Source organism: Phragmites australis, chromosome 20, assembly GCF_958298935.1.
Source record: "Phragmites australis chromosome 20, lpPhrAust1.1, whole genome shotgun sequence".
Lineage (NCBI taxonomy): Eukaryota > Viridiplantae > Streptophyta > Magnoliopsida > Poales > Poaceae > Phragmites > Phragmites australis.
Window position 1 is genome coordinate 7,330,468 of NC_084940.1, and position 15,033 is coordinate 7,345,500.

At 44.7% G+C, this 15,033-nt stretch overlaps 1 protein-coding gene across 1 annotated transcript; it reads right to left on the bottom strand.

The window, feature by feature from the left end:
- Positions 1–8,687: 8,687 nt before the first annotated feature.
- LOC133901727 (probable ethanolamine kinase) lies at positions 8,688–13,056 on the bottom strand. Its single transcript, XM_062343185.1, has 11 exons — positions 12,709–13,056; positions 12,382–12,473; positions 11,830–11,936; positions 11,259–11,364; positions 10,887–11,009; positions 10,571–10,662; positions 10,135–10,219; positions 9,929–10,034; positions 9,773–9,839; positions 9,279–9,371; positions 8,688–9,156 (listed from the first exon to the last, which is right to left on the bottom strand). Exons 1-11 carry the CDS (start codon positions 12,891–12,893, stop codon positions 9,028–9,030), a joined length of 1,185 nt encoding a protein of 394 aa, XP_062199169.1. The 5' UTR covers positions 12,894–13,056; the 3' UTR covers positions 8,688–9,027.
- Positions 13,057–15,033: the final 1,977 nt, after the last annotated feature.

Consider the following 15,033-nt stretch of genomic DNA (forward strand, 5'->3'; position numbering starts at 1 on the left):
AGATCGATGATCTACGGAATGTAGACACGCAGGGTAGCTACATGGAGTTGCTCACTAGGGAGGGTACTCAGGTCCCTGGGTACTCGTACTTCTTCAGAGAGAGTGATGAGCTCAGTGCGTCACAACTACCTGGCACACCACTTACGAGGACACATCCCTCACATGACAGCTACGCCACTCCACTACAAGCTGGATGGCCTACACGAACAATCGTGCCACAAGACCTATTGACGTACTCAGCTAACTAGGTGAGAGCATTGATATGTAGGGTCCCGAGGGCAAATGTGAACAGGGGGGTCATCCCTAAGAGGGGACGTAACCTATAGGGTACTAGGTTATTGTAAGTTTAATGGTATTATGTTATTATTGGTGTTATCGTTCTATGGTAGTGTCAGTGTAATGATATTTTCTTCATGCTATTATGTTATTGTTACTGTCATAATATCTTTCATATAATGTATTTTTGTATCATGATACTATTCAGACCGTACACTCGTACCACGATTATTTCATAATAATCATAATAAACACGTTGACCGACCGTACAATTGCATATACGATACCCCTAGTGGGGTATCGGAGTTTCGCCTAACATATCTTAGGGAATGTAAAAAGGACTAACATCAAAGTGATGAGACACAAATTACAATGTCATCCTGGTAGTGGTTCTGATCGTATTGACTTCCAGTGAACTGCGATGATGCTCCTGAGTCTTAATAATCTCCAGCATTGTATTGCGAAGACAAAGTAGGATGAGGAGCATGAGGTGGAGGAGGAGCATCCCTATTATGGCACGGGCAGGTACATCATGGATCGATGCATACAAAAGTGTCCTCCATGTGTATTATAGGAGGACTTGTCATGTTCTCAACCTCCCTCTGCAAGTTAAAGATTTGGTCTTGTAGGTGGTGCACGTAATCTTTGATATGTTGAAGAACAAAAGGATGAACCCATCTCATGTATTGGCACTTCGCGGGGTCATCATTGGAGGCCTACAAAAATGTGAAGGTCATAATGTATAATGTTTTGATTAAATGGATATCGACGGTCAGGTGATATAGTTCTCGCCATACTAAGAGGACATCAAAAGAATTGATGCCACATGAAAGCTCCCGTCATACATCTAAACGGCGTAGTCGTAGCTATGGGAACACTTCGGCCAGGGCTTAGTCGAGTGCCCGTAAATCTGTAGGTGACTTTGATGACAAAAATCACTGATGTCCTGCAAAGGAAAGTTGTACAGAGGCTCATCGTACTCAGTTGGATCAAATGAACCCTCCCATCTCACAATCGGCCTCTCCACCCCTTCTTCTTCTCCCCCTCCCACCCCTACCCTCCATTGATCATTATAGCTTAAGTTTCTAAATACACGAGCCTTTTATAGATGCGTTGTACTAGCATATGTTCTTTTACCGTGGTATAATATTACAATCAAATTTGTGTTACTCGCACACATTGAACCATGAAAACACAAATTGATGTATTCTACTATAACCAAATTAGTAAATGTGTACTCCATTTTCAGTCATATCCTTTTCTGACCCAGCCTTCTCATCAATATTCTTTTCAAAGAAATATTTTTCAGGATTAGACTTTTCAGAGCTAGCCTTTTTAGAAGTAGGCTTTTCAAAAGTAAACTTTTTAGTTGATATGAACACACCTTATTGCAGAATCAACTGCTTTTATGGCCGATTTTCGTGAACTTAGTCTATGCACCAACATAAGTCCATTGTATAAATAGATGATCTTCTACCCATATGTACAACCAAACCAGTAGTCTCAACCTCCACAATTAGACCAAAAATGGTGTCCCGTCCATTTCCCAAGAAATACATGCTGGATACTACACTTGATGGGGTTAAGTGCTGATGTGAAGACCTTTGCAGGGTGATAAAGTCTTCTGAGTTCTCCTACACCCATGGAAGGAGATTCTTTATGTACCTCAACTATGAGTACGATCCACCTCAGGAAAGCACTAATGTTGGCTCACGTCATTAGGTAATAACTTATGGCCAAACTACTCCCGAAACAACTAAGATTTAACAATTAGTATTTTGTTTTTCATTGCAGTCGCCTCCACCACTATATGACTTCTTACAGTGGCTAGATATTGAGCAGTTGAAAGCGATATGTTCCTCCTTTACACTGAGCACCGTGTCGCTTGGAGACGCTTTCATGAGATGAAAGCCGACAAGAGGAGGGAGGCTACGTGCAAGCGCATCAGGAAGAGCAGCAGAAGATGAGGGAGGGGTATAACCATATGATGGCGGATTCTAGTGAGGTGGACAGGGAGAGGAAGCGTAAGAGGGCACGATAGGCGCGTGAGGCAGGACCAAAAGTGGCAAGAAAGGGAAAATATCCACGTTGCACTCAGTAAACCAAATGTTGTAATCATGTTGTTTATATTCCCTAAGGCATGTTAGCTTTAAACGCGATACTTGTTTAGGTTATAATGATCGTGCATCGTACATGCAACGCCCATATATGTCACAGTTCACATTAAATTCATTGTGTTCAACTTTCCATTTATGTCAAATCCGAATATCTAAAATATCACACAAACATCTAATGATACTGGACCATTCGATAACCAAAAAAATTACGTATTCTACCACAAATTAAATTAATTTGGCCAAAACAGCATATTACCCGTTCACCGGGTGAGATAAAGATGTCATCGGGTGAACAAACAGACCTAGGTGTCGTTCGCTCACCGGGCGAGACCAAGATGTCACCCGATGAACATACGATATGTTAGTTTTTCTGGTTTTTAATGCCATAAATGTTGGGTCTAATACTGGTCTCGTCCGTTCATCGGATGACGATAGACTATTGCTGCTATTTTTTCAAACAAACATGTAATCTTGCATATATATATATATACACACACACATACATACAATTTGGGCAGCAGAAAATGTTGGCCAGGATAACCAAGCCGAGAAGCCGTAGGGGGCGCACCAACCGCTCAGATTGCACGGACACGCGACGATTTTATGAGGCCGGCCCATGCTTGCGGGACCAAAGAGCCCGCCGCCGCGCCGAAGTTTTCTCCTCCGATTTGACATTTAGGGAGCTGGACATACTCTTTGGACGGATTAAACAACTCTCTTCTTGCTTCTTCCTTCCCTTTGGATTCTTAGTTCATCTCCAAGCTTGAGTCTTTCACTCCAGTGAGAAGGGCTCTCACTGCGCTCTGTTGGGGAACTTTTTTGGTGCCCCAACAGATGGTGCTATCTATAGGGAAGGACTAAGATATCTGCTGAAAGAAGGGAGCAAGAGAAACGACATCGAGCACCATGGACAAGGCACATCATCAATAGCAGATAAACCACCAGGAGGTGACGCGTCGTTGTAGTGAGCAAGGAAACCGTGGGTGCAATGTGCACGCCAAGCTACAGGAGCACCTGCGTGGAGCGTCGGCCCAAGTGGCCACGGTGAAGCCGAAGCAGGCATACTGGTTGCTCCTAGCAAGCGAAGATGACTATTTGAAGGGCGTCGTGAGCTTGGCTGAGGGCCTGCACACGATGCATGCGGCCTACTCGCAGGTAGTTGCCATGTTCCTCACTGACTGCTGTCATGCTATCATGCAGGCCGTCTCCGGCCTCGGCGTGCCGTTGAATAGGTGCGCAAAGTGCGTCTTGACTACATGAATGCGGACCAACTCGCACCTGGCTAAGCCTGCAAGCGTGAGCCAAAGCATGTCCTTGCACACCCTCCAGAAGGGACACAAGGACCTCCTTTACCCCTCCGGCTAGGCACCAGGTACGTATCCTGGTATGCTTTTCCTTCTTGTTGGGAAGCATACAAAATGCAACAGTGCTGAGCAGGTGAAGTGCGCAGTGTGATGGTATCCGTCGCAGCGGCCTGACACGCTTGTTACCCAGCACTACTCGCCATGTGCGCTGTGTGAAAACCATCAAGTCACGACAACATAGATACAAAAAATAGTGGCCATACCTCCAGACTTGTGGCTGGTGGTGTTATCTAGTGGATGGTGCCAAGCCACATGGCTACAGCACACATAAGTTGCTAGGCTTGTTGATTTGATGGTTCATTTGTTCACTAGAGGTCACTGCTAGCTTTAAAGAGAAAGAGCTGGTCAAAAGGCGTGCAATGTCCATACCACAGGTGTGGTCTGATCAGCTGAGGCAATCCTATTTGCTCACTCCCATTAGAAATTAAAGATAGGACGATCTAGCGCTGACATGTCATATGGTACAGTAGTGTCATCTTTGTACTCCAACTAGTATGGCTATAGTAATGGTGTCAGCAGCTTGTCAGAACATTAATGTTCCCGTACTGTCACTACTAGCACCAAGGGGGTTGTTGTATTGGTATATGCATATCCTGACCATGCATGCAGTCGCTAGAGGACCTCCGCACTCCATGCCTGAGGCCACGCTCTAGCCACCTCTGCGCCAGTGGCCATGCTTTGGTCACCTCCTCATCGGAGGCCACGCTGCACCTCCAGTTATAGAGTGAAGGCCCCCTTCATGCTCCGGCCACCTCACCCAAGGCCGCGCTGTGCCCACAACTACACAAGAGGCTACGCTCTGGATCACCTCCGCGCCTCAACCACCCCCACACCGGAGGCCACCCTCTAGCTCACCTCCTCTGTGGACCAAGCCTCGACCACAGCTCACGACCTACGCGGAGCTAACCCCCGACTTCAATGCCCTCCGTAGGTGCCCGAGAGGTCCCCGTTTGGCTGTGTGCCCTACGTGGCTAGTTACAGGTACGTTCGTACGTGGCAACTATAGATTCCAAGAGTGTGGCATCATAGAAGGATAAACTAACTAGCATATAAAAATGAAAACTTTCTAGCTTGCTAGCATAGCTGTCGCACCATGAACATGCTCGTTGCTTTGCTAGTTTCAAATGTGCCTAAAGCAGGGTGGACTTTGCCTCTATCTCGGGCAGGCTTGAGAGAGGCCTGGTAGTTGCCAGCTACCCCTGGTCCTGCTTTAATAGGGGGTGTTGTGCATGCACTAGGGTCGTGTGAGCTATAGGCTCAATCAAAAGACCTACGGAGTTTACTGCATCATATGAATGGCTAAAAAGATTTCGTTTTAAGCTCATCGTGGTGTTCCGCGTTTGGCATTCACTAGCATGAGAACAACATATTTGCTTTGGCTATGCATCAGAATACCATGAACATAGAGAATTACACAAAGCTTGTTGGGCTGCTCCGCTAACCATGCACGCGACGAACACTATCACGACTCGAGGTCCATTGCCAGCCTCATCTTTGGGCCGAGGGCAGCCCCGAGTGAACCTCAACAACCTCAGACCATGAGCCGCTCCACCGCAAGCCTAGGTGAAGGGCCGTGGAAGCGCCTCATCTCAGTTGGCTACCTCCGCGAGAGGTCGCGTTTTCGCACTCTGTGCGATTCGGTAGTTGGGGACAGCCTCGGACCACCATTGCGCCAGAGGAAGGGCCCGCACCCCATCCCCGTAGTCTGGAGGATCGACTTGCAACTTGACACGACGTACCTCCACCACTCTCTTTATTTCAGCAACACTTACTGTGGCAGGGTGCACCTCACCAAAAGCTTTGAAATCCATACATGCAGGTTCAAGGGCATCAGGGAAAGGTGGACATAGCTGGCAAGCCTGCCATACATGCATGGCGCGGACGGTGGTTTGGCATGCACGTATGAACATCATAATTACTGTGTCGCATTATTTAATTCCAAATATCTGCATGAAAGCTAGCTTGGTTGATTGCTTGCACCTCTATGCATGTTTGAAGTGATTTCTTGTCTCACATACATATGGAAGCTCCAACTCACATGAGCTAATTTCCGCATGGTCGCTTGCTATCGGTTTTAGCTAGTTGCATGTACCTCATGCACACCCACACACTGGCTATTGCCTTTTTCAATAGCATGATAATAGTGCTATGGCCACGCGCAAACAAGCTGTGCCTCAAACCTATATTTTTGCCCAACAGTGTGACGCATCACGCAACAAAAATTAAAGCCCATAATGATGGCATAAATAAGCCCATCGCAATGGCATTAGCTCCGCACCTCGTAGGCTATAAGCTTCGGTCACATGATGCACTGTCTCGATGGCCTCGTTCCTCGGCAGAAGACCACAACAATGGCATAAATAAGCCCATCACAGTGGCACTTGATCCGCACTTTGTAGGCTATAAGCCTCAGTCGTATGACGCACTACCTGGATGGCCCCGTGCCTCAACAAAGCCCACTACAATGGCATAAATAAGCCTTATCACAGTTGCACTAGCTCTGCACCTCGTAGGCTATAAGACTCAATCATGTGATGCACTAACTCGACGGCCCTGTGCCTCGGCAAAAGCCCATGACGATGGCATAAATCAGCCATTACAGTGACACTTGCTCCGCACCTCGTAGGCTGTAAACCTCGATCGCGTGATGCACTGCCTCGACGGCTCCGTGCCTCGAAAGAAGCCCACGACAATGGCATAAATAAGCCCATGACTGTGGCACTAGCTCTGCATTTCGAAGGCCACATGCCTCGATCGTGTGACATATTACATCGATGGCTCAGCACCTTGGTAGAAGCCCATCGCGATGGCACTAATAAGATGAGTCGTCCATCTGCTTGCAACCAAAAGAAGCGAGGGTTTAGGGACGAGCTGCACATAAGATGCGAGACACGCCCTCCGCTTGCTCATGACCAAAAGACACACGGGGTCGAGGGGTCAGGAAGTCAAGATGACGGGCATGTACAACGGTGAATCGGGTTACGCGCTAAGCCAACTAATAATAACTCTCCTCCCTTTAAAATTCTTATAAGAGTTAAAAGGGTTGGATGACCCTGCATAGTTGTAGGACCTCGCTAACCCTATCAAAATGTAGTACCTTCCAAACAGTCACAAGAACCTAAAAGGACCAATGTAAGCGTCAATACCCCTATAAACCTGAAAGTTACACAAGAGTGTGAATGTCTACGGAGCCTCGTTGTCATCATGCCACACCTTAGTTCTGACATCGACCTTGCCTACCGAGAGCCAGCTTTTCCCGTCCTAAGGGTTTGGGATGACATTTTTCCCGGTTGGACGCAAGAATACTCGGAAACTCACCAATACTTTGATTTTATAAAAGCATTGTACGCATCAATAAGTGCGATCGGAAAAAGATGGCGAGCAGAAGTCATTATACTAAAGCTTCTTACATCCAAAAGATGCTTACATGCCCCTCTGAGTTCCTAGTGTTTCGAGATACTTGGGAGAAGAACGCAAAAGAAAAGGACGAGGGAAGAAGACTACGAGGCCCTAAAGGCGACATAGGTGCTTCAGGCGTGTCCTGTCGAAGAGGCTGATGTAGAAACCAACCCCCGAGCCGTCATAGCTATCAGAGGAGAAAGAGGAGTTGACAGATTCCTGCTTGGTCTCGTCCTCCTCTTTCTCTTCTTCCTTCCCCTTCTCCTCTCTCTCTTCCTAATTGATCTTCTTTTCCAGGAGATCCCAGTCAATCTCCTCGTCATCAGAGAAGTCGATGATCTCAACGGGAGGGACCGATCGGGCTAAAGATGGAGGTATGACAACGAGCGATGGTCCTTTAGGAAATTGTGGGAGAACTATGGTTGGGACCGGCTCTAGCACTGGAATTGACTCCAGCACTAGGCACGGTCCTTCTGGCTCATCCTTCTTTGGAGGCATCGTGGCCAGCGGGACCGTCGCTTGCATCAGCGACAACCTGACCGGAACACTCGTGCCTAGAGTAGGAGGAGACGCCATGATAGATGAAGGCTGAGTAGTGGAGGAGATTTTACCTTACTCAAAGGTAAGTGGGTCGCGAGGCAAGACACTGCTTATAAAGCCTTGTTGTGACTGCTCTAATTCCTACTCAGGATACATGGCCACACCACAGTAAGCCCCGCGACATTCTGAGTTCCACTCAAATGCCTTGGTTTTTTTTTTGCATACATGTCTCATCATATTTATTGCTCAAATCCCTTTTCGCACATGCAAGGATAGTTGGCCCAGGAGCCCAGGAGAACTACCGCATTAACCCTTGCGTCATCATGTACTTGCGCTAGAAAAAGAGGAGAATATCTCTCCACCACACATAATCTTTGCTGTGACAATTCAAATTTCGAAATACTTGCCATCAGAGAGCATGCTCGAACCACTGCACCGCCCCTCAGAGGAACCATCGACTTCACCTCCAGCACTAGCTGTAGGGCTCCAAACGACTCTTCTATTTGAACTTGCACGCTCATCCGTTTGAAATGTCACACGTCTCTTATGATCACGAATTCACCTCATTTAGCACCTTATCTTAATGTGTGGATGTGCCGATGTCTATTCTAATTCCATTATCATAGATAGATGTGTACTTTGTGCGTTGATAGGATCATGTCTGCTGAAAATACCGTCAAGCGTAATCCAAGCAGGTATTCTTTCTAGCACATGTCAGGAATATTTTGCTGCAATATTTCACCTGAATTTTTTCTTGCCTTCTCTAAAATATCATTTGTTCAATGACAGATGGCAGTGCCCAAACCCTGGTTTTACCCAACACTTGACGAGCCTGCGGACCCATTGGGTGAACTGCACGACAAACTGTGCTGCTGTTCTGATTTTGTGGCCTTCGCATTTTCAGTGCGATAATTGATAAAGATTATGATGTGCTACTCTGGACTTGCCAGGGTTGTAGTCCGTTAGGGTTGTAGTGCGAGACTGCTGAGAATTAAGCAAATTCGCTATCAATCAGCTCACATGTTGCACGAATATACATCGATGCGTGCTTACATGAAATTGCACGAAGCAGAACACACTAGGATCATGTTTATTACAGACAGTACAGGTATTTGTAACCCTTTGTACCCAAGGACCGTCGTACGGCTTTCTACCAGGCGATGATACGTGCATCCTGCAGGAAAACGGAACAGGAAGAATCTAGCATGTGATCATACAACGAGGACTTGCTACTGCAACCACAACGGACTTCCCGATTACAGCAGATGGTCACCCGTACCGCCGTGTACAAGCGGGCGACAGTATTGCCTCGTGAACAACTTCTCTAGGCTCTAGCCATTTCTCGGCTCTGAGAGGAAGCTTTGCGCCAAGGAGAAGCAGGACTCTCTCTGTTTCTTGTATTCGCCGTACCGCAGGAAGAAATATCCAAGATAGTCAAAATCGATCGGGGATACATTTGCCTGCATTCAAGTGTCAATCACAAAGTTTCGTCATATTAGTATCTTTTGCATGAGAGTCAAATTCTAGGTGATGAAAAAAATAGCATGGAAACAGCATCAATAGCTAAGGGAGCACTGCTCACCTGAATAAGGGCCCATAATGCCCAGTAAACGTGAGATGCTAATCTGAAAGTGTTTGTCTCGACATAAAGGGCTTCCAGATCTTGCACTTGCACCTTTCAGATGACAGAAGAAAAAGAATCGTGAATGAATCCGGTGTAATTACATCAGAACAGAAAAGGTTCTATGTTATACTCTTGAAGAAAACTATCCTAATGTCTTTCAACCTTAACGATCTTACATACTCCAGTTCAGACAAATGCTAAGCAATTCATGTTCAGCTTAAGGGCGCTCTAAATGTCAAGCCCATGTAGCATGTACGCAGGAGGAATTACTTATTTTTATCCAAAGCAAGCAAAGGCAAAACTACTCATAGCATGACTAGTAGCATCTAACGTATGTTACAAGAACGGGTATGAAGAGAGTTTTCTTTACTCAGGAAAGAAGAAATACATTCCCACAAATAGCTTTCAGTTGGTTTTGTTTCCAGAGAAGATAATATATTAAATTCACATACCTCACTTGATCTATCAGCTTGCAGATAATTCCTGAAGAAGTGATACTGGGCATCTTTACCTGGGTACCTAAAGAACCAACCAAATGAATACTGCTGATCAACAACATGACAATAATAATTTGTTTTGGAGTATTTACTGACATGGAGAGAACTTACAAGTTATAGTCACAATCAAATCCCGTGTACTCATTGAAATGATTTGCAATATCATAACCACGGTAGCTGTATGACCCGTACTCAAAGTCAATAAAATATAGTTTCCCTGGCAAAGGAAATGACAACATAGGCACACAGCGACTATGTTAGCTTTGCAAATAATTAACAAAATATGGGAAACTTTAATATAAGCGAATAAATTTTACCTTCCAGATCATTCAGCATCAGATTTCCTGAAAGCAAGTCATTGTGTGCATAAACCACAGGCGCATGCAGAAGGTCCGAGAGATCCTACAAGAGGAGTGCAAGTCATTCATTTCGGGGGAAAAATAGTGTAAGTCATATTATATGCATGAACAATGATATAAAAACATTGATATCGACATCTGATTGTATGGTTGGGACTTAAATCCATCGCCACAGAAACCAGTTTTTTGCTTTATCACTACGTTACATGGATGTTCTATCAGAGTAGGATCAACTACTACAAATATAAAATAACCATTTGTCACCAAGGAAAAAATCATTTTAAGAATAAAAAAGGTGAAGTGGGCACAAATTACTCCCAAGGATCAATACTCAGTAGCAAATAAAAGTAAGTAAAGAACAGTATCACAAGGTACATTGTCAACTGCAAGGTACCTTGAGTTCTTTAACTTCATCTTGTATTTCTCTAAATGGGATCGTTTCATATCTCTTGTGCTTCTCGTCATCCTTAAACTTCAACACCGAAGCTGCAAGAAGTATTTGAAAGCATAAATGAATATTATTAATGCTACTTTTAAAACTTACTAATAAAGTGTCAAGTTTATGCATGGGGCATAAAAAAGTGTCATGTTTATGCATGGGACATAATAAAGTGTCATGTTTATGCAGGGGGCATAAAAAAATGTCATGTTTATGCAGACAACATAAAATCAACTAACTGAATCTCAAAAAAGCAACAGAGGGCAGCTACCTTTTTTCAGAAACTTGAATATATCATTCCACAGTTGTGGTTCTTTTGAGCCTGGTATGTTTACTTGATGGAATTTGTAAAGTTCCTTTGCAATTTCAGCTGCTATTCTAGGTTCTCTCATATCTGGAAAACAAAATAATGAGAATCAGTATATTTGTTTACAGAAGCATTTCTCAGAACCTCTCCATAGATGAAAGGCTTCAAATTGACATACCAAATTGTGCATAATGCTGCTTACAGGAAAGAAAGACAGTTTCCTTTGAACTAGCATTTGAAATTGCAATAAAAATCACAAAGGAGAATAGATAAATAATTGCACTAAGTTGATTTTGAGCCCACACCAGGTACTATGCAGAATGAAAGTATGCCTACCTGCAGGTGACAGTGTTCGAGCATTGATGAATGACTGAACTACTCCATTCTCGAATATTCCAAGTAGCCGAGCCCCGAACCCTGCAGCTGAGAGATACGGTATCGCCTAACCATGATGGTAATAGATGTATGCATTAGGAACGAAATGAGATGAAAATTTATGGTTATAAACTTAATATATGATGTGCACAGCCTATGATGTGCTAGTACCAGTCTAGGTTAGCAGTTTTCAGAGGGTGGAATTAACCCCCTTCTACTGATTGGTATGTTAGATCAGCAAAGAAGACTATAGTGGGGAAGAAAAATAAGACTGGAACATTACACTTCTGGACACTTGATTCGTCAGAAAAAAGAAGGTACAGATATGAAACAAGAGGTACTGAACTTGGTAAAATAGGTGCTACTATGAAACCATGACTACTGTATATCCAAAAAATTTGAAAATGCACCAGAATGAAATATATACCACCAACAGAAGGACTAATACTAGAAACATGGTGGAATATTACAGGATGCAGGTAAATATAATATGACAGTAACACATACAATCTCGTACCATTCAGATGCTCACCTGCAATTCCCTCTTCCGATCGATCACTAAGTCTGTATTTGGTCCATACAACCGAACAGTCACAGAAGACTCATTGTCTGTGCCTTCTTTGACAGACACCTTTAGCACTGCAAGTATTAACTAGTAAACATCATGAACGATGAAGGAAAGGCCTTTTGGATGATAATTATTGCTGCGCACATGAATCATCCTTATGGGTAAACTAAGTGCTGCTGCAGAGATAACAGGCATTAGCTGAAAACATGATGGGTCCAGAGGTATGATGACAGCAGGGATGATTTTACCCAAAAGAAATATACGAAGCAGCGATGCTAAGGAGTATCTGATAAAAAAAGGTTACGAAAAGTAGTTAAGTTCTGCCGCTACATCTGAAACTGGGAAGCAGCCGAGCAGTCGTTAGCTCGCTACAATGTCACAAAATAAGTGCTGTCCTGGTCACGATATGCGGCAATTCAAGCAACTGACTATGCACCGTTTCTGTCATTTCAGGTGAAGGGTGACGAATCAAGATAGTGCTGCAAGCCATGCCACTGACAAGGAGCGGGAACTCACAGAGATTAGTGATGCCACCAGACACCGTCTCGATCGAGAAGCACGAGCTGTCCAGCGAGGACCATCCTTTCACCAATTCCTTGCAGAGACCTCTGAAAAAGCATCACCAATCTCCAAATCAGAGAAACGGAAAAGCATCAACAGTTGAACACCCCGTCTTCAATAGAGGCATTTCCATGTCCCCAAACACTATCAGCTCGCGGGCGCACCACGGATACAACCCCCCGCTCGCGACTGCTCGAACATGACACGAGGTCACGGACGCATCAGCACGAAATCAGGAGAGAGAGGGGGTGGGGGGGGCGAGAGAGAGAGCAGGGTACTTGCATGATGTGAGGCGTCATCTCGGGGAGCGGCAGCGAGATGTCAACGGAGGCCGCCGACGTCGGCACCTCCGCTGGAGTCCCTACCGCGACCGCCGGGGTGGTCAGCTTCTCATCCCCGCCCTCGACATCGCGGCCGGCGGCAGCGGCCGTGCTCCCGCCGTTCCAGCTCCGGCCCTCGGATCCCATGCCCCTCGCGGCGTCCTTCGCCCCTCCCTCCACTCGCGCGATCTGCTCGCCCGTGCGCGCGAGGGATCTCGTTGAACTATTCCTGAGAGCCGAGACAGCACGAGAGGCACGAGCCGCTTCGATTGATTCGATAGGAGGCGACTCAGGCGAGAGAGAGAGAGAGCGAGCGGGGCTCCGAACAGCGCGCTCTATATAGAGGCCACTCGCCTGGCGCCGCGTGGCGTGTAGCGGGCCACGTCGCGTGACCTCGCCTACCGCGTGGCGTGCGCGATTGTCCCACTGCGCGCGGGCCCGATCCCGCGTGTGGGGCCCGGTTGGCGGGGGGTTGGGCGGAGGTCGACGGCGGGGATTTGGAGGGCCCACCGCGCGGGGTCTGGACTACGTTGCAGTGGGTCCGGCTTCGCTCGCCATCTCACGCGCTGTCTGGATTTGGCCGAGGGCCTCTCGTTCTACGAGATCTGTTGGACGAGTTTTGATTTGGATCATGTCTGTGAGAGCTCCGGATCCTATATTCACTTCAGATTTGTTATTAGTAGGTAAATATAAAATGATTTAAATATATATATTTAATTTAAAATATAAACAAAATAACATATCTAAATATCTCTAGTGTACTCTCAGCTCTAGCTTTACAAATTTATATGTTAAAGATATCTTGTTCTAAGATATTTTTTTTATACATGGGAGATGAATATTTATTTTTAATGTTTGGTGGAAGGATTGATGGGTAAGGCTATTGATATACTCTAGTTAGAGCTTATTGCTCAAGTACAAAAATATGTTCACGTATACTCGTGTATGGGAGTCAAGTATTTTTTTTTTCTGACTTGTGAGCCGTCCAATCCACATGAGATGCGATTACGATTACTTGTATACTTAGACAAGCAAATATGAAACACATTTAGGTTACTTATTTTGACATCAAAAGGATTGGTACGTCTAATTACAGGCGCACAAGGCTACACACATGGTATGCCCCTGCACAATAATCCATTTTGAGAACACGAGTTAATTCTCATATTACACGGAAGCGCCAATATTTTCAAAAGTATTTGATATATCTACTATATAAAACACGAGTTAATTCTCATATTACATCTTCACCTAATCTCCACCCATCTAATAAAAACCTCTAAAATTCAAAAAAATACCCATTTTTATCATCACTCTCGTCCTCCAGCCTCCCCGTCTGTTACTAGCTACGGATATAGAACATATTTTACTAAAGAAAATAAATAAAAAATTAAGAAGAAAATTAGTGAATAATTTCTTCTTTTTTATCTTATTTAAAATCAAACTACAATATTTCTCCTGACGTATTCGTTCAACAGCGTTTCCATGACCTATCAATATTTTCATACCTTAAGTTGATATTACCGTGTTCAATATTTATATTCTTGTTACGACACACGATTAATTAGCTAGTACACGACAAAGTTATTGTTTGGATGGGCCGGTGTGCTGTCGTGTGTCTCTTACTGATCTTGATGTCTACATCAAATTTATATTGTTGAGCCGCCTCTTTGTCCAAAGCTCGGGAGGATCCGATCAAAAGGAGTTTTTATGCCTTCCACTTGCTCTTGCTTTGCAGCTTACTCCGTATAGTTCTTGCCGGCACGCTACGTCTTTCTCAACCAAAGAACCTTGGCCTAATTCATCACTCTCCGGCCTCTCTGGCTACAAGATCAACTGCCATGTTTATTTGAGCAACCAGGTACCGACCTTTCTTTCTTGTGGGCATGCACGATGCCACGTCGGTATGTACCGTGATTTGACCCAATATCTGCGCTTTCGTTACTACGTATAGATATTGGATGTCGAATCAAATGATTCGACTTAATATTTGTGTTTTCGCTATAACGTATGGATAAATATATGTAAGAATAGTACGCCGGAAGTACGGTGGCACCGAAAGTGCTTTTCTCCGTGACATGTTCAGAACTTGAGGTCAGGCATCCGGGGGCGATACGACCGTGTTATTTTTATATTTCAAAAATAAAAAATAACCATCCATTTGAAAAAATTACAAAACTAAACTATTATAGCATGTTGAGAGGGTGACAGCTTGTCGCCCATCTAGCGGGTAATATGTTTAAAAATAAAAATATTATGTTACAGTGTTCTTAAAATTCAAAATATT

What these genes read in the sequence shown, in the direction of transcription:
- LOC133901727 (XM_062343185.1), bottom strand. Translation starts at nt 12,893, where the DNA reads ATGGGATCCGAGGGCCGGAGCTGGAACGGCGGGAGCACGGCCGCTGCC. An exon ending in GAGATGACGCCTCACATCAT is followed by an intron (nt 12,474 to 12,708) that starts GCAAGTACCCTG and finishes ATGCTTTTTCAG; the next exon opens with AGGTCTCTGCAAGGAATTGG. An exon ending in TTTGATTGTGACTATAACTT is followed by an intron (nt 9,840 to 9,928) that starts GTAAGTTCTCTC and finishes TTGGTTCTTTAG; the next exon opens with GTACCCAGGTAAAGATGCCC.